At 48.3% G+C, this 23431-nt stretch overlaps 1 protein-coding gene across 1 annotated transcript in view; it reads left to right on the forward strand.

Annotated features, from left to right (window-relative positions):
* The first annotated feature begins 365 nt into the window (after window positions 1–365).
* Window positions 366–23431, forward strand: part of Kl (klotho) — a 40480-nt gene continuing 17414 nt past the window's right edge. Inside the window, exon 1 of the mRNA XM_032886628.1 lies at window positions 366–1202. Within this exon, the coding sequence (XP_032742519.1) occupies window positions 378–1202 (825 nt within the window). The 5' untranslated portion in view covers window positions 366–377. The remainder of the gene's footprint in view (window positions 1203–23431) is intronic.

Here is a 23431-nt window from a genome sequence, read left to right on the forward strand (position 1 = left end):
AAAGTTGGGCTGCACTTTCTTTCCTCCATGAACACCAGTTCTTGGAAGGCAAAGGGAGTAGACGCGGGAGCGGGCGACGCGGGGACATCCCAGGACGGAGGGCATGGTATTGTGCGGTGTGGGATACGCTGCTCCCTGAGCTGGCTGCAGCAGGTGCTCGTTCTCCGACGTCCTCAGGACGCCAGCGGTGCTCCCTGGGCACCGTGGCTGTCTGAGCCCCTGTCCCGCCCCCGTGCCAGGCCGGAGTGGGGGGCGGCGCCTTCTCTGGATAATCATTGCTCGTGGGGCGACGGGAGCGGGGGTGGGCACCGCGGGGGGAGGGCGGCGGGGCTCGGGCATATAGGGGCGCGGCGCGGTGCCCTCCCGGCTCCCGCAGCATGCCAGCCCGCGCCCCTCCTCGCCGCCTGCCGCGGCTCTTGCTGCTCCGTTTGCTGTCGCTGCATCTGCTGTTGCTCGCCCTGCGCGCCCGCTGCCTAAGCGCTGAGCCGGGTCAGGGCGCGCAGACCTGGGCTCGCTTTGCGCGCCCTCCTGCCCCAGAGGCCGCTGGCCTCCTCCATGACACCTTCCCCGACGGTTTCCTCTGGGCGGTAGGCAGCGCCGCCTACCAGACCGAGGGCGGCTGGCGACAGCACGGCAAAGGCGCGTCCATCTGGGACACTTTCACCCATCACCCTCGGGCCATCCCGGACGACTCCCCGATCGTCATGGCGCCGTCGGGTGCCCCGTCGCCTCCCCTGCCCTCCACTGGAGATGTGGCCAGCGACAGTTACAACAACGTCTACCGCGACACAGAGGGGCTACGCGAACTGGGGGTCACCCACTACCGCTTCTCCATATCGTGGGCGCGGGTGCTCCCCAATGGCACCGCGGGCACCCCCAACCGCGAGGGGCTGCGCTACTACCGGCGGCTGCTGGAGCGGCTGAGGGAGCTGGGCGTGCAGCCGGTGGTCACTCTGTACCATTGGGACCTGCCGCAGCGCCTACAGGACACCTATGGCGGCTGGGCCAATCGCGCCCTGGCGGACCATTTCAGGGATTACGCCGAGCTCTGCTTCCGCCACTTCGGTGGTCAGGTCAAGTACTGGATCACCATTGACAACCCCTACGTGGTGGCCTGGCACGGGTACGCCACCGGCCGCCTGGCCCCAGGCGTGCGGGGCAGCTCCAGGCTCGGGTACCTGGTTGCCCACAACCTACTTTTGGTGAGTTCGAGGGGCCAGGCAGGGGGCCACCTTGGGGGACAGAGGGCCTCAGAAGTGCCAGAGCTACTTCCAGAAATCCTCCCTTGAACCCATTATGAGGTCACACAGGTCTTACACGCGGCTGGCGGAGACCCCCCACCCCCAGCAGCTCTGGGGCTCTCTTCCAGAAGTGGAGTTAGAAACTGAAGGGAAAGGCTGCGGCTCGTGGTGCGCGCTTTAGGGCCCCTAGAAAAGGACCCAGAATTCTTGGTCCACTGAAGAAAGGAGCCCTCGGTTTCCCCTCAGGTGTTGTGAAGTCAAAGTTCCTAGAGGTAAGGGCCGGGAAGATTAGAATTAGCTGCAGGGTCAGAATAAAGAGGGTGAATGAAAGCCACACCTTTGTTCACAAGCTGCAGACCGGCCTTGCCCCTGCAAGAGCTCCGTGTTAATTCAGTAAAACCTGTCTTGCTAGTGACACAAGGCTAGCTAATCCTTGAAGTGTTTGGGCTTACGCTGTGTTCAGAGGTCCCTTCTGAGGCAGGGCAGGGTAGGAATATTCTTGCTTCTCTCACCAGTAATTGCCACGGGTCTGAAGACCCCCTTACACAGTGCAAGATGGACGTAAAAACACAGGGACATCTATCGGGGACGGCTTCCTCCAACACCCGTGTTTCCACAGTGCCATCTCTAGTCGAAGGGATTCCTCACCGAGGAAGTGAGTGACCAAATACAGCCAATGGTTCTGAACGTCTTGAAGAGGAAGGCTACTTCTAAACACGTTCTAATCAGTCGGGCACTTTAACAGGCTAAGCTACAGAGCCAGGCAGCCTGTTCTAAACACTTAATTAACTGTAGACAGTTGAAGCAGGGCCGCGCCGGCCTATCGTCGACTCTGTGCTCTGAACCGCTGGTAGTGTGGCGTCGCCTAAACGACATTGTGTCAGCTTCACAAAACCTGGGTTTGCTTGTGGCCTTGGTTTCATGTAGGTGTGTGTTTTTATACACACTTTTAGAATAGTGATCCCTAAGTGTGGTCAATCTGCCCATCTTTTCAAAACAAAACAAACAAAAACAAACAAAACAAAAACCCCAACAAGCTCTGGGCCAAATCAGCCCAGAGGAAGGACTGGTGTTGAAAAATGTGGGGGTAGGGGCAGGGGGGAGGGTTGGTGAACTGAACCACCTTTTGAAGAAAAAGCAAATTGTCAGCTCCTGCCAGAAACAGATTAGGGACAAAGATAACTCCTTGAAATTGAAATGATGCAAATTGTAGAATCTGGAGCACATAGAATAAACTATGTATGTGAAAGTGTGTGTGTGTGTGTGTGTGTGTGTGTGTGTGTGTGTGTAGGGGGAGGGGGAGGCTGTAAATCTGGTGCTCAGTGATTACTTATAACATGAAGGGTTGCATGAACTCTCTGCTGCTTCCTGTCAGTCATGCCTTCGACTTTGCAGTTGCATTTCTAACCGCCCCTTGTAGAAGTGCAGCGGACTTTGTAGCCGTGAGACACGAGCCACTGGCAGGCACGTGGCTCATTTTTGCTGATGCCGCACTTGAAAACCCAAGTTACTGTAAAACATTAATTTTGCCTTTTAAATTCCTCTGGGTTTAGAATTTAGCCACCCCGTTATATTATTTAGAAACGAGGCGTTGCAAATGAACGCCACTGTGTACGTAAGACCCTCTTATTTTGCTCTGGGTGCTGTTTCTTGGTGCTTGATGGGGGTGGGAGGGGAGGGGAGGAGTTTTTACTTTACCTGAAAAAAAGTCAAGATGTGCAGATTTTGGTCATAGACACTTTTGGTTTCCATGCTGGTGGTTTTGCGAACAGTTGGGGGCCACTGAGTGCTTTGAGTATTAATTTGCATTCCAGAATGCTGAGGAAGGAGGCTGTGAACCAAGACCGTCCCTGTGCTTAGACTAATCTGCAGATGGGCATTGCACACTGGGGCAGGGGATGGACTTTCCACCTCGTGGGAATTCCACAGTCACTCTCTCTGATGACTTGGGGGAGTCTGAGCTTGGGGCTGTGGTGTGAAGTGGGGTGGGGTGGGGTTGGGACGAAGGAAGGTACCTTTACCTTCCTTGCAGAGCATGGAGCTGGCTGTTTTGTTCCTTTGGGTCCTCCTCTGGATTTTTCTTCTTCCACTGGCTGGAGTCAGATGTCTCAGTTTCCATGACTCTCGAGATGAAGTTTTGACAGCTCCCCATCCCATAGTCTGTAGCTGGGGGATCCAACCTGAGGATGCCTCTGAGGTGATTTTCCTCCGCACACAGATTCCTGAGAGGCCCGGAACCAGGTCAAAGGAACATTTGACCCCACCTCTGTCCCTTCAGAGGGGTTTCTTGCGGGTCTTGGTATCAAAGCTCACATCTGGGCTGCTCTACCACATCCCATACATCTGGGCTGCTCCACCACATCCCATACATCTGGGCTGCTCTACCACATCCCATTTCTGAGCCGCTGCTCCCACGTCTTGAGTCTCTACAGCTCACTTGTCAGATTGCCTCTGTCTCAGGGTTTCTGTCACGGTGATGGAACAGCGCAATCAATAGCAGCTTGGGGAGGAAAGGTTTTATTTCATGCTACATCTTGTAGTTGATCATCCAGGGAAGTCGGGGCAGGAACCTAGATTTAGGAACTCACGCAGAGGCTATGGAGAGGCTGCTTACGGGCCTTGCTCCTCATGGCTTGCTCAGCCTACTTTGTGATAACACCCAGGGTCATCTGCCCAGGGAGAGCACTACCCACACTGGGCTGGGCCCTCCTATACCAACCACTAATTAAGAAAATGCCCCCACAGACTTGCCTACAACCCGATCTTAAGAGGCGTTTTCTGAGTGGGGGCTTCCCCCTCTTAGATGACGCTAGCTTGTGTCAAGTAGACATATGAGGCAGCACGCCCACTCTCCCCTGGACATTCCTTTTGCCTCCTGCGTGCCTTCTTCACTGTACCTGGAAAGGGGGGAGTATCTAGAGCTCTGTCTTGGGGCCTCCCACTGGCAAGCCCTCCATATGAATCTTAAGACCCCACCCTCCACATCCCCTGTGCAATCCAGAGCAGCCACATTTAGTCTCCAGCTGGGACTTCTCTGAGCACAGAACTCTGACAGCTTTGTTCACTTAGCTAGCAAGGGAGGTCGATAGTTTTGTTCAAGACCAAACTCTCATTCTCCTATCTGCGTTATGGTACGTTGCTCTTCCAGTTGGTCAAACCCCAGTTCCAACTCTTCCCTTGTCCCTTCCCCCTTCTCTCTCCCTCCCTCCCTCCCTCCTTCCCATTCTTTTTTTCTTGTGTCTCATTGGGCATTGGACCCAGGGCCTAGGGAAGCACTGTACCACTGAGCTATCTCTATGATGGGGCCCAGGCTACCCTTGTGTTTTGCCTCAGCAATGCCCTAGTTGAATCTGTGCTCCCTGCTGTGTGGCCTGTTGGGAGTATTCAGAAGGAGCATCATTCTGTGGGAACAGCACAGATTCCTGCTTGCTAGAACCCCACCTATTCTCTAAGCACCAGTTTCAGAACGCCTCTGCTCTCACACTTGAACATCATTCCTTCCATCCATGGAATTCCACCATACTCCAATGGCTCTTATCACAGTCTTCATGCTTTTATCCATTTCTCTCTACCCCCTTTCTGTCCCCCTCTCAATCCCCATCTCTGTGTCTCTCTCTACCCCCCTCTCTCTCTACCCCCTCTCTTTCTGTCTCTCTGTCTGTCTCTCTGTCTCTCTATCTCTCTGTCTCTGTCTGCCTCTCTGTCTCTCTGTCCCATTGTTTCTCTCTGTCTCTGTCTGTCTCTCTGTCTCTGTCTCTGTCTGTCTCTCTGTCTCTGTTTCTCTGTCTCTCTCTCTCTGTCTTTCTGTCTCTCTCTGTCTCTCTGTCTCTCTCTGTCTCTCTCCACTCCAAGAGCAAGAAATCCTTACTCTTTCTTAAACCTAGGGCTGGAAAAATGACTGTGTAGGCAAGAGAGCTTGCCGCTCTCGCAAGGACTAGGGTTCAGTTCCCAGCACCCACAGGTCAGCTCCCGATGGCCTGTAACTCCAGTTCCAGGTGATCTGAAACCCTCTCATGTCCTTTGTGGGTGGCTCCTGCAGGCCCACAATGCACACAAACTCAGTAGGCTCACACACATACATGAAAAAAAGAACTTAAAAAAAAAGCTAATTTGCCCTTGGTGGGTGCTGGCATTGTCTTCTAGCCACTCGGTGGCTTGACTTTGCCTCAGTAACTTTACTCTTAGGGAAGCTATTCCCTGAGTCCATGTGTCTGTCTACCTAGCCATCTTCTGGTGGGATGGAGGATCCCAAGGCTTAATCAGGAACTGTCCTGAGTGCCGCATACAGTCTGGCACTCCAGGTAAACCATTAAGGGTGGTTGCTGTCTGGCTGTATCACAACCAGTTCCAGTTAGAGGCTGCCAAAAGTGACTCTACCACATCATGGCGACGTTTTCAGAATGAGGTGAGTGGTGAAGTATGTGTTAGTCAGAGTGAATACTGGAGATAACTTTGTCTCCAGTTGCATTTTTATCCCCCAAGCAATTAATGTGCATGCATTCAAGCCACACGTCAGGAGTTTCCTGCGTATTAAAATGCCTTTGGAAGTATCAGTTGGGTTGAAGGTTAATCTAGTTTATAGAACATGGCTGGATTTTGGTGTGTATTTAATGAGAAACAGTTGAACTGCCTCTCGAGGCTCTTGACTGGCTGCTCTGTGCATTGAACACAATGTTCTCTGGAGGGTAAAGTCAAGTCCAAGAAAAAGAATTAGTGAAATAATTTTTAAATCATAGCAATTGTCTTAAAATGTCAATTGCAGGGCTGGGAAGATGGCTTAATGGCTGAGAGCACACACTGCTCTTGTAGAGGATCAATCTGAGTTTGGTTCTCTGCACCCACACTGGTGTGACTCACGATCCCTTACAACTCCAGCCTCCTTAGACCCCAGCAATAAGCCTCCTACTTCCACACAGACATAATTAAAAAGTAGTAAAAGCAAATCTTTAAAATGTCAGTTGCTTCAAGGTAAAGGAAAAGGAGAAACGCAAACTGCCAAGAACTTCAATAACGTCGATGTCCCTTTCCTGAGCACGGTGAGCACCCACACAGCTGGGTTAGATGAATTATAGCCAGCCATGGCTTCTGCCCACTCAAACCACGAGTTGATTCGTGGTTTTTAAAATTCCCATTGTTTCGCGCCACGGTTTGTTGTAATTAATTTGTGGGGAAGGTGTTTTATTTCCCTGAATACTATTTTTGAAGGTTTTAGGTGAAGAGAACAGAGGACATATCTGCTGGGAGGGGGCGAGGCAGAGTGGGAGCCACAGTGCCCCGTATCACTGCGTGCCCTGAGGTCAGCATCATCTGCAGAGACGCCTATGAGTTGTAACATACAGAGAAGCAGCCGCCCACAGTGTGCTTTTTATGTGTGCCTGTGACGTGTGGGTACTATTGGAGTGAAATTAGTTATTGCTGTGTCTTGGGATATTTTCTTACTCACCTTTTAAAGACTTAACACTGTGGCCACAATTTATGGGTCAGAGAGGACAGACAGACAGTCAGAATAGATACTTCTCACACCTGGGACTCTTTGAAGTAACAATCTATATGTAATATTTCTAATCTTTTCCCTAGATTTATTTTGTTGTATGTATGAGTGTTTTGCCTACATGTACACATGTATGTGACCACATGTACGCCTTGTGCCCTGGAACTGGAGTCGAGGGCACGTGTGACCTACTACCGTGTGGGTGCTAGTCATCGAACCTGGGTCCTCTGTAAGAACAGCAAGGTCTCTTAACTGTTGAGCCATCTCCCTTGGCTTAACTTGGAACCCAAAACAGCTTTAAAAATGAAGTCTTTTTGGAGATTATTTGACCAGAATTTTACCAAAGTTTTGGCTCTTTGAAAGGCTCCATTTTCACAAGCGTCTTGATGGTCCTGGTTTAATCTTCAGAAGATGCACTGAAGTGTGTGACTGGCACAATGCAGTGTAAGGGGCAGCAGAAACATTCCTATGTAGTGTGGCGAGAGTCTGTGTAGACTGATGTGAGATTGTCGTCCACAAGGCAGCTTGACTGTAGCCCACACTTTCTAAGCTGAAAGCAGTGAGGAACAGAGACCTTAAATATAGTGACTCTATAAAATGTATTTCAATGTCAACAAATGCCTTTTTAGTGGATGAATTGAATGGTAGAGTAGGGAAGTGTCTTAGGGTTTTACTGCTGTGAACAGACACCATGATCAAGGCAACTCTAATAAGGACAGCATTTAATTGGGACTGACTTACAGGTTCAGATGTTCAGTCCATTATCATTAAGGCAGAAACATGGCAGCATCCAGGCAGGCATGGAGGAGCTGAGAGTTCTACATCTTCATCTGAAGGCTGCTAGCAGAATACTAATTTCCAGGTAGCCAGGATGAGGGTCTTAAAGCCCAGACTCACAGTGGCACGCCTACTCCAACAAGGCCACACCCACTCCAGTAAGGCCACACCCACCCATCAAACCACACCCACTCCATCAAGGCCACACCCACCCCAGCAAGGCCACACCTACTCCAACAAGGCCACAGCTCCAAACAGTGCCACTCTCTGGACCAAGCATATACACACCATCACAGGAAGGGTCTAGGAAATCCACATCAAATTTTCTCCTAGGATTAAACCCTCATCCTCTAACTTCTGCATCCCTGTTCCTCTCAAGATGCCCCTGGGTTTCATCTTTTGTTTTAAACTGACACCTGGTTGTCTCTCTACCTTCCCAAATCTCAAAGAATAAAATAAATCATGCTTGCATGGGACAGATGCTGTGGGGTGGATGTTTGTCTCCTTCTGAAACTCAGGTTGAGAATTAACTGCCGTTGTAGTAGGTGAAGCCTTGGGGGAAGGGTGCTGTTAGCTTGTGAACCATTAGTGCTGTTACTGGTGGAACGGACGAGGTGTCTGAAGATTGGCTCTGATGCTTGGCTTCTGTTAGCTGTCTTTCATGAGTACAGTCTCTGGCGGTGCAATGCCCTCTTTCCCATGATGCAATGGGAAGGCTATGTGTAGCCCCTTGATCTTGGATTTCTTGGCCTTTTGAAATGTGAGATTAACTTTTCCTTAGAAATTACCTAGACCATGATATTGTGGTGGCAGCAGAAAGTGGACGGAGGCAGCAGCTGTCTAAACATCTGAAGAGGCCAGTGTGTGCTTCGCCTTTCCCCTGTGGGCTAAAAAGTCTGCTGGGACCCTGACACTTAGGGACTCTTCATGAGAGTTCACAATGCAGCAGGAAGGTATAGGGCTGAATTCCAAGACCACAAATGTAAACGTTGAATGCGCCTCTTGATCATGTGCCCTTGGATGGAGAAGAAGAGACAGGAAAGTAGACAGAAATGATGTCTGGTGTTGTTTGGCTCCACCTTTACCCTACAGTGCTTTCTGGACTGAGGTGATGGATGTAGAAGACAGGGCTGGGGTCAACACAGGCTCCAGGAGAGAACTCAGACTGCTGCACCTCTGTGGATTTATAGCTCCGTCTGTAGGGTTGTAGCTCTGTCTGTAGGGTGGTTGTAGATCCTTCTGTAGGGTGGTTGTAACTCCTTCTGTAGGGTGGTTGTAGTTCCTTCTGTAGTTCTGTAGGGTTGTAGCTCTGTCTGTAGGGTGGTTGTAGCTCCACCTGTAGGGTTGTAGTTCCTTCTGTAGGGTGGTTGTAGTTCCTTCTGTAGGGTTGTAGCTCCTTCTATAGGGTTGTAGCTCCATCTGTAGGGTGGTTGTAGCTCCTTCTGTAGGGTTGTAGCTCCGTCTGTAGGGTGGTTGTAGCTCCTTCTGTAGGGTGGTTGTAGCTCCTTCTGTAGTGTGGTTGTAGCTCCATCTGTTGGGTGGTTGTAGTTCTGTCTGTTGGGTGGTTGTAGCTCCTTCTGTAGGGTTGTTGTAGCTCCTTCTGTAGGGTGGTTGTAGTTCCTTCTGTAGTTCTGTAGGGTTGTAGCTCTGTCTGTAGGGTGGTTGTAGCTCCTTCTGTAGGGTGGTTGTAGCTCCACCTGTAGGGTTGTAGTTCCTTCTGTAGGGTGGTTGTAGTTCCTTCTGTAGGGTGGTTGTAGTTCCTTCTGTAGGGTTGTAGCTCCTTCTGTAGGGTTGTAGCTCCATCTGTAGGGTGGTTGTAGCTCCTTCTGTGGGTTGTAGCTCCGTCTGTAGGGGTGGTTGTAGCTCCTTCTGTAGGGTGGTTGTAGCTCCTTCTGTAGTGTGGTTGTAGCTCCATCTGTTGGGTGGTTGTAGTTCCGTCTGTAGGGTGGTTGTAGCTCCTTCTGTAGGGTTGTTGTAGCTCCTTCTGTAGGGTGGTTGTAGCTCTGTCTGTTGGGTGGTTGTAGCTCCTTCTTTAGGGTTATAGCTCCTTCTGTAGGGTTGTAGCTCCTTCTGTAAGGTGCTGCCTTTACCACCTCAGTGGGCTATGTCATTGTAGGTCACTGGGACCCTTGGTTCCACTTCACTCTGGATCATGACCACAGACCCTCTCCCTTTAACTTTTCCCTAGTCACTGTTCCAAGTTCTCCCACAATGCTGTGTATTTCTCTATACACCAGGAGGCAGGGGTAGAACAGAAGGGTCTTTTATTCTGTTCTTAATGCAAGCTCTTCCTCAAGTCAAATACCACATGCAGCATGGCCTTCTTACTGTTTGATATGCTTGGGAGATTCCCTGGGCTTCCATTGTATCTAACATGGGATCTTGGGGGTACAGGTAAATGGGGTACTTTGCACCTCTTGCTGAAAAGGGTCATGTGTCTCAGCCTGTATTACCTGACAGAGGAGACAGTGGGCTCCTTTTTCTTCCACTTAGCCCCTCACTCTGGGAGGAGCTGGGTGCAGTGTGGTAGCTTTGAAGTTGACAGAGTTTGCTTTATGTTGGTTGCCACAAAGAGAGTGACGAAGTCAGACTCTTGTTCTCCCTCACAGATTAATAGAGGAGAAATAATAACCATCAAGTGGTCACACTAGAGCACTCAAAGGCCTTAGAAGAAATACGCGGCTATCGTAGAGACAGCAAGGAGAGACAAGCCAGTTTTGAAGGATGGGAGGGTAGGGGGTGCTTAGGGAAACTAAACAGGGAGATCAAGAGTTACCAGGCCTTCTGTGGGGGCTGCTTTGGGCTTTTGGGACCAGGTAGTATCTATTGGGTGGGAACTACTTGTAGTAGTGAGAACAGCCACAGTCTTGGGGAGGGCACAGCTGGGTTCCCATAATGCTTTGTGTGTGTGTGTGTGTGTGTGTGTGTGTGTGTGTGTGTGTGTGTGTGCGTGCTGGTAAGTCCTGTGTTGGACTGGGCTCGCCAGACACACCAGGTAGGCAGCACACAGCTGAGGTTTGTGACGCAGCCCCTGCCAAGTCTGGGTGAGTAAGCCAAAGGTGACAGTACATTCAAGACTTAATACTTGGAAGCCATGGGTAAGAAACTGGAAGAATGAGGCTGGGGTCTTCAAGGCTTCTCACCACATTTGCTGTGCAGAGCAAGGCTATGGTCCAAATGCACAAAGCAGAAGGCTTCATGTTCTTGCCATACAAGGCAGCCTCAGTAGTTGTGGCTGTCATCCCACATCCCTAGTCGGTTAAAATCACCAGGCTCTCAATTCTCTATGCAACTGCTGTTAAGCCAGATAGCGTCTGTTGTCTCCTATGGGGGTTTACTTTTTAAATTTACAATCTTATTAAATGTCACCAAGGAGGGAGCTTCCCAAGGAAGGAACTTAGAAATAACAGAAATGGAGAAACATTTCTGGATCAACATAAGGAATAGTGTTACATGCATAGTGGAATCTTCTTAACTGGCTGCTGAAATCTTGATATATGATTTGAACAGCATGCCTGGTCTACTATGAGAGGAAAAGAGCTGGCTCTGATACACATTTCTACATCGCTGCTGTAGAGATGTGTGTGAATAACACTGGACCCTTCACTGTGTATGACTGGGGTGTTGTTTCTTTTCCCAGGAACTCCCCCTGACATGCAGATCCAGAGCACAGTAGGTCTTTCCATCTGTCCCTTCAAATGCTGTATTCCCCATCTGTGCTGGGTGATTCGGATCAACTTGAAACAAACCTATATACTTGGGAAGAGGGATTCTCAACTGAAGAGTTGTCTCCATCAGATTGGCCTGTGGACTTGTCTGGGAGGCTTTTTTGGGGGCGGGGAATTGCTAATTGATATACAAGGGCCGAGCCCATAGTGGGCGGTACCATCCCTATGCATATGGACCTAGGCAAAAAGAAGAAAGTTGTCTGAGTGAGTGAGCTAGGGGCTGTTGTAGAAATATTTAATTGCAAACCAGGGTTTCTTCCCTGCCTTTGACCATGTAGTTCTCGGATAAGAGATACACACAAGCTTTATATTTACAATAAGCCTCAATCAGCATAAGAGCTGGGCGGATCTCAGTCCTCAATGCTATTATGTCTATTTCCCAGTCAATAATCCCATTATATAATTCGCCGTGTTTCGTCTACATGGGAACTGGATTCTCTAACGTCTGGGGCAACCAGGTCTTGGGGGCCTGCACTTGGCATTACAATACATAGCAACAAGGGGTGGGTGGGGTGGGGTGTAAGCCAGTAAGCTATATTCCTCTCTGGTCTCTGCTTCAGTTCCTGCATTGAGGTTCCTGACTTGACTTCTTTTCATAATAGGCTGTAACTTGTAAGCCAAATAAACCTTTTCTTTCCCGCAAAGTTGCTTTTTTTTGTGTTTTATCATAACAACAAAGAAGCAAACTAGGATACTTTGTAATTGAATTTCAACAAGTTGTTGGAAAGGTTTGCTTTCCACAGCAGGAGGGGTGGGCACAGAGAGTGCTGCGTGCCCTGGGGCTTTCCCTGAAGCCCACACTGGAGCATGCTTTCCAGTGACCAAGGGCTGGCAAGTCTCTTTGGGGACCGTGGGCTCAGATGTGTGACTTGCTCTGGGTCATGGGGCAGCGTAAGTGTGTCAGGAACAAAGGCTTGTGACTTCGTACCCACAGGAACTCTTTCCCTGGAGTTTTTCTCTCTTTAAAGCCAACCTCTGTACTTATGAGGTATTGTAGTTTCTATTCTATTGCCGTGGTTTATTAATTTTATTTTTAGTTAGTTCTTTGAGAATTTCATACAATGTTCTATCATGTTCACGGTTCTGCCAACCCTTCCCAGCCACCCTTTCCATATCGAACCAACATTGTGTCCTCTTTCTAAAAATTGTTTAAACACACACATACAGAGAGAGAGAGAGAGAGAGACACAGACAGACAGAGAGACAGAGACAGACAGAGACAGAGACAGACAGAGACAGAGAGACAGAGACAGAAAGACAGAGACAGACACAGAGAGAGACAGAGAGACAGAGAGACAGAGACAGAGACAGAGAGAAAGAGAGCACGAGAGCCCCCATCAGGTGCAATGTGTGTTGTCCAGATACTCTAGTGTGAGCATCCACTTGAATGTGGCCAGCCTATTAGGGGCCACGCACATAAAGGAAACCAACGATTCCTCTGCTATGAGCCATCAGCAGCCAATAGCTCCTGAGCTAGGGGTGGTGCCCACCTGTTTTCCATGCTGGGACTTTTTTCTGGCTTGGGCTTGCAGAGGTCTGGAGCTTGTTTCCCAGCCACTGTGTGTTCGTTTGTGCAACTGCTCTGTTGTGTCCCCAAGCACAGCTTCATTGTAGCCACTTACCAATCTTTTTGTGTGGCATCAGCTCCCTCTTTCTACAGAGTGGCTCTAAACCTAATCACCCTTTAGCAGAGTCCTGAAAAGTGTGCGTGGCAGGGTTGGGGGCGGAGGGAGGCGATGGTTTCAAGTATTCGTGTCTGGCAAAAACACAATGAAGAGGTCAAAAGGAAACATGACAACAGAACAAGGCTGGTGCTCACAGGTCCCAGAAAGGTAAGAGGAGGAAGCTGATAGCAGTCTGCAAGGGATGGGGATATCAGCCAGTGAGCAGAAAGGAAGAGGAGAGGGAGAGGGGAGCCCAGACACAGGAGTCCCAAGGCCCATGGGCCTCAGCCCCATGGCTTCCCTGTGGGAGTCACCGATTGTCTAGTTAAGGAAGCACGTGTGGACAGGGAGCTGTTTGCGAATGGATGAATCATCTTGAGGAGTTTGGGGATTTGGATGGAGGGATATTAGCCATATAAGGTAGAGAACTTTAATCTAGCCTACAGGTGACAGGGCATGACTGAGTTTCAAATAACACACCAGATTAAAAATGATGGCCATGGCTGTGGTCATGACTGGTGACAGGCTTTAAGATACTGAGCAGTTGAAGCACTTCCAGTTCATTCCAGCTCCAGTGGGGAGCCCAGCTTACTGCAGCCGAATGGCCGAGTTCTACTGTAGAACAGAAGAGCGTACAGGAGAATGGCTGGCCGTTCACGGCAGCAAGAGGAAAAGACTCTTTATTATTCTAAGCCTCTGCCATCTCATACCGATGTGTGTGTCCTCACATGCACACCGATCCCTACTGTGCATTGTCATAGGAAGGTCGCTGCAGAACACCTGATGCGGTGTGGCGAAATCTGTCCTCCCAGAGACCCAGCAACCTTTTAAAAAATTGTATTGTATTTTCATTCACTTTACATCCACATCACGCCCTCCCCTCCTCCCTTCCTAGTTCCACCATTACAAATACTCCCCATTGCCCCTTCCCATTTTCCTCAGATAAGGGGCACACCCTTGGGTACCACCCTACCCCGGGGCATCTGGTCCCAGCAGGTCTACGCACTTCCTCTCCCACTGAGACCCAACCAGTCAGTCCAGTTAGTGGAGAAGGAGATCTAAGGGTGGGAGACAGAGATGGAGCGGTCGGTCCCTTGTCTATTTGTTGGGGGACCCACATGAAGACCAAGCTGCATATTTGATACAAATGGGGGGTTCTGCGTCCACCTCCTTCATGCTCCCTGGTTAGTGGCCCAGGCTCCGTAAGCCCCTCTGATCCCAGATTAGTTGACTTTGCCGATCCTTTTGTGGTGTCCTTGACCGTTCCAACTTGATCACCTTTATCCCACACTCTTCCACAAGACTCACGGGACGCTGCCTGATATTTGACTGTGGGACTCTGCATCTGCTCAATCTACTGCTCCGCCTTCTTCTTATTCAGTGATTTATAGACCAGAAAATTGACCTAGACTTGGGGGATCAGCAAAAGATGATGACTTTCTGCCATATTGCTCTCTGTGAAGCCTCTTTCTAAATCCCCGGAGTATTGGTGACTTTCTATTGCTGTGATAAGACTGTTACCAAAAACAATTTATGGAAGAAACTTACAGCGCCAGAGGGAGAGCCACAGTAGTGGGGGAGGCATGGCAGCAGGTAGCTTGAGCAGGAAGCTGAGAGATCACATCTTCAGCTACAAACAAAGCCAAGAGAGCAAACCCGAAGTGGACTTAGACTCCTACTCTCAGGTCACCCCTAGTGATGTACTTCCTCCACCAAGGCTCCACCTCCTCAGGGTCCCACGATCTCTCTCGAAAGTGCCTCCAACTGGGGACCAAGTGTTCAACCACGAATCTGTGGAGGACACCTCTCTCACTCAAAGCCAACAGCACATATGACTTCTGGATACTTAGCAATGGTTCCTCGGTTCTCTGTATTCCAGGGTCTTGTCCTGTCCAAACCTACTTCTATGTCCCTTCTACATCGTCCTGGCTTAGAGGGGGCCAGGACTGTGAAGTTTATTTCTGGGGCAAGTTCCCTGTAGTCCCTGAATTCTTTGCTCTCCTGTCTTGTGTTCCAGTCCCTTGGCCAAAGACTAAGTTGAATCCCAGTGACATTCATCCGGTGCTGACCAAGCCTGCCAATGCTCTAAGCAACTTTGCTGCAGGGTGATTTTTCTTGAGCCTCTTAGTTGTCTTCAGATGTTTTAGACGGGAACTGACACTTAAAAGACTGTGGTAACTGTTGCTGTTTTAGGAGAGAGGCCTCCTCAAATAAAGAAGTCCTGGCTCTTGCTAGGAAACAGTGGACCAGGGCGGTGGGTGCCAAGCACGCCAAGGGGTCTGCAGAGACATACACTGACGGAGTGGATTAGAGTCCCAGGTTGTCTCAATCAGGACTCTTACCTTGATACGTCAGACCTGTCTTGGCTGAACATTGAAACATCCCTGGATGTTTGGATCTCTGGAACTTTCTGAGGTCCTATGTGCGTTGCTACAATGTATCAACTCTTTCCGGGCTAAACGAGATGCCAGTGGGTACTTGTGGCTTTCACACTGAACTTAGCTTCCCATCAAGGGCGGTTAGTTTCTTCTCGCTGACAGACCACAATACAATACAGAAGGAAGAAGTGAGCTCAGCTGTCTTTCCTTGCGGGCATTAGAATGCCAGAGAATCCACATTTACAATATATGTCCCTTGGTAGGTCATTTGCCCAGGTTACCCCAGGTAAAAAATTCACCAGCTGGGTCTGAGCTAAGGGACTATCTCCCTCTACATATTGCTATGCTGGCATTCTTTCCTCCAAGGCAGCAAGTTGGCTCTGCAAACACACTGTGTTAGTCCTGCTTCTTCTGATAAGCAGATGTCAAGGCAGGGTTAAATAAATGTGCAGAGAATTCACCTGGGAACCAGTGATGAATGAATGGGAGCAGCTCATTAGATCGTCGTGCACATGTGATGTCTGTAAAGGGCAGGAAGGGGACTCACTGGGAAGGTTCTCAGATGTGCCTGTGGATCTAAGAAAGATCTGCTACGTCAGTGGAAACTTCTGAGCCAACAGTGCTCCTGGCAGGAGTCTGTGTCTTACTGCAATGTCTGTGTTACAATCTCTGGCATTTTCTGTCTTCCATACCAGAGCAGCCAATGAGAGATGTGTGGTCACAGCTCAGCTATGGTGGTGCCCTAAAGAGGTAACAGCTGATGTCACCATTCAGCTGTGCACCTTATCAAGTGACATATTTTCATGGCCGCCATGAAGAACACTGAGAAGTGCCACTACAATAAAAATTATTTCCAACCCAGAACTTAATACTTAATACTCGTGAGGGTAACATGGAAATTCCCAGATAGCCTACTTTTTTTTTTTTTAAATTTTCTATGAGCCCTTTCTCAGGAAGCTTCTAGAGAATACCTCCCATGTAAAGTCATGAAGACAAAAGGAAGAAGACACAGTGTGCACAGACCATGTGTAAGCTGAGAAGGTGAGGACGACGCGCAGGCTTGTGAGGTGGCCATGCTGTAGGCACAGAGAAGCCAGAGCAGAGAGGGGGATATTCCAGAAGTATGTCTCCATGTGATATGAGCCAGTGGGAGTCTGTGCTAGACAGATGCTGGGGATGGCAAGATCAGTGAACCATGGGCGCAAGGAAAAGCAAGCAAAAGGAAAGCTATGTGACTAGGAACTTCAAACGCTTCAAAACTAAGGAAAACAGACTTCATTACCACACCAGTCATCTGTGACTGATATTTACAATGGTGGAACATTCCTTCACCAGATGCTAGTGAAACCAAGATGCTTGCAAGGCTAATTTGCCAGTGCGAGACGGCTAAACTGTTAGCTTCCATAACAGGAAGCCAGGGATACTCTCTACAAAAGGAGAGTGAGAGTGGTGTAAGTAAAAAAAAAAAGAAAGTCATGGCCGCGTAGTGATTTTTATTTCCTCTAGGGAGGAGGGCTGAGGTGGAGTGCGTGGGACAGAGGGTATAATTCTCTCTAGTTTCTCAAAATTATATTTGACTCTTTAAAAAAAAACGATTAATTTTTATTTTATACCTATGTGTACCTATATGTCTGTAGTCTGTATAGGTACCATGTGCATGCAGGCCAGTAGAGGGCATTTGATCCCCTGGAACTGGAGTTACAGGCAGTTGTGAGCTGCCCTGTGGGTGCTGGGAGTTGAACCTGGGTCCTCTGCAAGATCAGCCAGTGCTCTTAACTGCTGCGCCATCTCTTGAGCCCCAATATTTGACTTTTTAAAGCATGAGCATATATTACTGTCATAAAAATAAAAAGGAAACAGGCATTTTATCACCTCTCTAAAAATTAAGTTGGCCAGTCATAACATGTATAGCATGTTATGTGTAGAGCTCATTTTGAGTCCAGTCTTGGAACATTTCCGTGTTTTCAGAATCGTATCTTGTGAGTTTTCATGTCTGACTACAAACAGTAAGAGAGAAATACCACTGTGCCTGCATCCTGTGGGACCGTGTGAGCCTCCTTAGTGAGGAGAACCCTCTCGTTAGTTAGGGTTTCAAGTATCTATCAGTCTTGTCATTAGGAATCAGCCATTGAATTTTGGTTTAACTGTTGAAAGCTTTCAAGATGCCACTCTTTAAATAGAAACTGTACTATGTGTGTGTGTGTGTGTGTGTGTGTGTGTATCACTTTTCTTCTTTTTATTCATGCAGAGGTTTATGAGCTATAAAGTTACAACACACAAACATATAACCGTTGTGTTTCTGGAGGGGCAACATGATACCATCAAATTATTTGAGGTTAATTTGCCAGATGTATTCTATTCATTTGTGTTGGCCTCCAATTGTTTTTTCCTTTGGTAACAATGTGTTCTTTTTAACTATTACATGACATCTTTTTCACAGGCCTCTAACTATGAGATCTTTAAAATTAAGAAGACTGGGGCTGGAGAGATGGCTCAGGGGTCCAAGAGCACTGGCTGCTCTTGCAGAGGATGGGGATTTGGTTCTTACACCCACATGGCAGCTCACAGGCTGCTGTAACTCCAGTTCCTGGGGATCTTATGTCCCCTTCTGGCCTACTCAGACACTGCATGTACATGGTGTACACACACACACACACACACACACACACACACACACACACACACACACACACACACAAAAACAACATATAAACATACAGGCAAACACTCGTATACACAACACTAAAAGAAACCTGTAGAAAAGAAGATTGTCTTCCTTTAAGTGCCTAGTGATCCTTCAGGGTGTCTGATGGCCGCTGCATTGGTCCAGTGCCAGTTCTGTGAGGCCACTCTTGGAAATGACAGATTTGGAATGGATGCTGATGCCTGATGGACTTGCTGTCTTTGGTTTTTAACTCGGGACCACTGCAGTCCCCTGCTCTAAGGACCACGTATGAGGTTCGGAACCAGTTTGGCGTCCTGTCCCCCACTCAGCTTTTTGGCCCCTCTATGCGCCCTGCTGTTGTGCTGAGGGCGGATCTTACTTTCTTCTCTCTCCCTAAAGCAGTCTTTCTGCCTCACCCTTTAGCCACAGAACCAGAGACCTCAGTACAGAGGGGCATTTAGTTTCAGAAAGCCAAACACCTTAAAAAAAAAAAAAAAAAAAAAAAAGGATTCCATTAAGTTGATAGTGGAAAGTGGATTTATTTACATTTTGACCCCAACAGAGACAGGACAGGAGGATAGAAAAGATTAAAAAAAAAATCTGATTATGCATATGCTAACTCAGCTGTCAGAGCCATGAGATCTCTCCCCAAAAGGCACGCTCCCCTCTAACTCTAACTGGCACCATGGGCTTTACTCTCCTTCTCCCACGGTTGGATTCTGAGGAGGGGGACTTATTTCTGTGAGGTCTGTTGTTTCAATAGTCCGGTCGCTCAAGAAAGGAGCAAGCGTGTTTCTGTTTAGAATACCTCTTCTCCTGTCAGAATACAGCGTCACAAACCTAATTCTGTGCTCACGTGCGGCTTTCTCCATCAGATATGTCCAGACCTCCCCATTTAAAACGGTTTCTCCCAGCAGTTCAGCCTCACAGGAAGTGGAGGAGATCACGGTTTCTGGGACATCACGTGACTTACAGGCGCTGCCGATGACATGCTTCAGAAGAGTCTCACTGGACTTTGCTTTCTCAGCTTCTGGGTAGATGACTCAACTGGAGCCACTTTTAAAACAGAAAACAAATCCCTCTGGGATGAGAGTGGCTCCCGAGAATACAACCCAAGGTTTCTTGTCAAGCCCTCCGAGGAGACGCCAATTCTTTGTATGTAATGACTGTTCAACACTGTGAAGCCGGGAAGCTCATGACCTATTATTAAATTCATGGAATGAATGTTTGTAAATGAATCTGGGCAAAGCCCAGGGACACCAAGAACTCTTTCTTTTAATGATACAAATAGCCTTCGGGGGTTATTTCTAATCACAAAGGCTGGTCGCGAGGAACATTTCTTAGGTTTGAATGTGCGGCAGAGGTGTTGGCTGCCACGGGGGCTGAGGCCTCAGAGCAGGCATGCCTGGTCAGTCGGATTCTCTGATTCTCCAGAGGTGCTATTTGCCATAGGCGGGGAGTTGAAAATCTCTGAGGAAGGCGGACAATGAGAGTGATCGAAGTGCTACTGGTAGGGGTACACGTGGAGCGCCCCCTACAGAGATATAAATAAAAAGGTTAAACCACACCATAGCAGTGAAAGGACAATAAGACTGGTGGGTGACACCAGGAAATCACACATTTCTTTGGCACACCAGGTCTTTATGTTCGTGTAGGTTGATGTCTATACGAAGGTGAGGGCTGGCACCATGTTAGGTCAAGGCCATGATTGGACAGTAAAAACATAAGGTGGGGACAAAGCTTTTGTAAGGAGAGAAGGAGAAGGAAGGAGAATCAAGATGGAGACGGAGAAGGATGACCCTGATCCAGGTGGTCTTGAATTGCTGAGGTAGCTGGGATGGATTTCTGTAGGCAAATTTATCTTATCTAGGTGGGTGGTTTATATCCTTATCAATTGGTTTTGGGTTTATTGTGGGGATGTATTGTGGATTGAGAATTTAACATATAAATCTGATTGTTGGGTTGCAGTTTGTTGAGTCTTGATTGGGAGTTTATACCATAACTATTAGGGAGAGGATGTTGAGAATGTAAACAGAGCAGCGGCAGAGAGTTACGAGAGGGTAGCCACCGCCGGGACCACAGGGTGGATGCTGGGAATGTGCGCAGAGTCCACAGTAAGAGAACTGCGAGATAGGCTACCCGCCTTGGGAACTAGATGGGGAGAGATTGCTGCTGGGCTCAGAGAGTAGCTATAGAGGTGGGCTGGAGCTGTGAGTGAGGGCAGGGTGCCACATTGGAACGACTCACAAAGCACCCAGGTCAGAGAGTACTTGGGGGCAGCGTGGAGCCACTGAGATAAATTAGCGCTCGTTCCGATGGCTCCACCGGAACCGGAACTAGGGAGAGCGCGACCCCCAGGGTAACCCCCAGGGTATGTGTGGGAACGGGTTGCGCCATGCACCTGATGTGCTCTAATGCTCTCCGTAATCCACATTCGTAGTGTTCGTTGGTGCCTGCCCCTCCTCTTGCTTAGAGAACGGAGAAGGTCCCAGAGGTAGGGCAGCTGCCATTGTATAAACTGAGTGCTCACGCTCTGCTCTTCTCATCCCTTCTCTTTCCGGGGTCAGAGTCACCAAGGCCACCCTGGGAGCAACTCCGCAGCCTGTCTCCTAAATAACTTCCCACCACAAATTGGTAAATGGGGAGAGGGCAGACATTACTTTTCCCTAACCACGAATCCATGCAGCACGCTGTTTTTCTGTAGGCTTACCCTGCCGGTTGATGTAGAAACACATCCATGTGCCGTCTTCACCCCTTTGAGTTGAAGTGTTCTCTCCTGTGAGTGGAAGGGAGTTACTTAAAAAGCAAGTGAGCCTCTGGTCTGATCACCAGAAGGCTCAGCGGATCCCAGCTGGAGAAGCTGGTGAGAAAGGAGAGCATTTAGAAAGGAGAGAATTTAGAAAGTTATGGGAGAAAAACGTTTGTCTCAGCCTTGCTGAAAAAACGAAGGGGAACTGCTCGATGAGGGTGTTGCCGATGGTACTGATGATAGATATTGACGTCAAAGATCTTGTGATGACCTTCAGATGACCTTTATCTCAGCACTTACAGTCCTGTCTCAGTCCTGCATCCGGCCGTGTGCCTCCCGCTCTGGTCCTTTATGGTCTTCTGGTATGGTTCCCTCCAGTTCATGGTTGACTGGCATTAGAAACATTGAGGTACAGCCTGAGATGCGGGCACTCCTCCACGACTCCAGTAATGACAGTGGGCTCGCCATTCTGGCCACGAGCTGGGATATTTTATTAACAATTTAACGTTAGTGATTTGAAAATGATTTAAGTTATTTATTTATTTTTTTAATGTATGCGGATCTTGCCTGCGTGTTTGTCTGTGCATCATATGCATGCAGTGCCTGAGGAGGCCAGAGAGACTGTCGGATCCCCTGGAACGGGAGTTACAGATGATCAGGAGCTGCATGTGGGTGCTGGGAACAGAAACCAAGTCTTCTCTAAGACCACCCGGCCGTCTCTTTAGGCCCTAGAAGGATTTTTGCAGCAATGTGACTTAGTATTAAGTAGAATGATTTAACAAATGTCAAGTTCTGCACACTGTGACCTATGAAGTTAATTTTCCCTTTTTGAAGAAATCTTTAAATTATTATTTTATTTATTTATTTATTTATTTTGAGATAGCTTTACTATCTAGTTCTGCTTGTCCTGGAACTCCCTGGAGACCAGGTTGGCCTCGAATTCAGAGATCTGCCTTCCTCTGCCTCCCAAGTGCTGGGATTAAAGGCATGCGCCGCTATACCTGGCTTCCTTTGAAGAATTTTAAAGCAAGTGAAAAAGACCTTTTATGTAGCCCACTTGGCAAAGCCAAGACAAGATGATTCCAAGCGACAAAGATCCAAAGGCACAGCTTGATTTAAAAACCCGTCCTGGCTTTCATTACAGTGAGTTGCTAGAACATGCCTTTAACTGAATCAGACCTACCGGTAAATATGTAAGTATATGCAAATCAGGTGAGCCAGGGCTGGGATCAGCTGGAGGAGAAGATGGGCTTTTTGAGAAAGAATTAGAACTGAGCAAGAGTTTCAAGGACCCGATGCTTCAGGATGTTACCTGCCTGTGGTCAGTAGCATAAAAACACTGTCTGTCTTCTACAAATGAATACACTTGCATAGCACATGCACCGTTCACACCCAGACACACCCACAGACATTTCGTGATTCCTGTGAAAATACCAGGATAAGTGCAGCACAGGAGGATGAGACTCGTGGAGCAGAGCCGAGTTTGTCTGAGACAATCGCATCCTGCATCAGGTGGGTGAAGCCACGTGAGATGCTTGCTGGGTCCTACCCTGCCTCCCGAGTGGTACTCGCTGGAAAGTGTAGGAGCGACGTTCTTCCCATCCTCTGTGTCAAGCTGCCTCTCAAAGGTCCTTCCAACAGCTGCCACCTTAGTGAGGACTGTGCAGTGTCTACATTTTGGAGAAAAGAAGTCATTCCAGCTTCTAGCTGTTCACATTTTAATCTATTCTGCTGCAGATGGTTTGAGCATTAAGACTCTAGTCATCCTGTCAGAACCTCAGCTCATCTCTTGGTACTCCAGTCAAACCCCCATCACTTCATACTAAAAACCTTTTATGCCAGGTCTGTGGGTGCACACCTTTGATCCCAGAGCTTGGGAGGCAGAAGCAGGAGTTCCAGGACAGCCAGGGCTACCCCGGGAGAACCTGTGTCCAAAAACCCAAACAAAACTGACATTTTAAGTATATAAGCAAACAAATACCTACTTGTATTCAGCTCCCATGGTCTCTTTTATAAACTTATCTTCCCAAAGCAGTAAACTATTCATCTTTTATGCTAGGTATGTAGGTAGCATTATTTTCAGAGCATTCCAGGTACATTTTCAGATCTGTGCCTTCAATCTATAATATCTAATCATGATATCAATGCAGAAGATATTGAAAAGATTTTGGTTTTGCTCCTAACCTGTCTTCCTAGAAGGTGGCATGGCCTTCAGAAGAGATTCCAGTTGGTTGACTTAAGATCTTTTTTTTTTTTTTTCTTCTTATTTATATTTCGGGGTGGGGGGAGAGGTCCAAGTTATTTGGTAAAATACCAAACCTGGTCAAAAGAGATCACTTTGTAGACAATAAACCAGAACCACCAGTCCTCATTCTTCCTAAGGCTAAGATTTTTCAATACAGTTTGTCATGTTGTTGAGACACCCCGCCCAGCCATAAAATTATCTTGGTTGCTACTTCATAATAGTCATTTTGCTACTGTTGTGACATAAATATTATAATGTCAATATCTGATATTCATGACATCTGAGGTATGACTCTCCCTTTGGAGTCGTGACCCACAGAACTGCCGCACTACACATCCAGTGTTAATGATGTAGGAATTCTGAGGACAGATTAAGCGTTTTAAACTATGCTACTCTCCAGACATTGTAAGGTTAAAATGTATGAAGTTGTTTTTCACACTTGTGAGAGTTAGGGGTGACCATAAGGTGTAGGAAGGGGAGATTAGTGATTCGA

This window comes from Rattus rattus, chromosome 16 (assembly GCF_011064425.1).
Source record: "Rattus rattus isolate New Zealand chromosome 16, Rrattus_CSIRO_v1, whole genome shotgun sequence".
NCBI classification, from domain to species: Eukaryota; Metazoa; Chordata; class Mammalia; order Rodentia; family Muridae; genus Rattus; species Rattus rattus.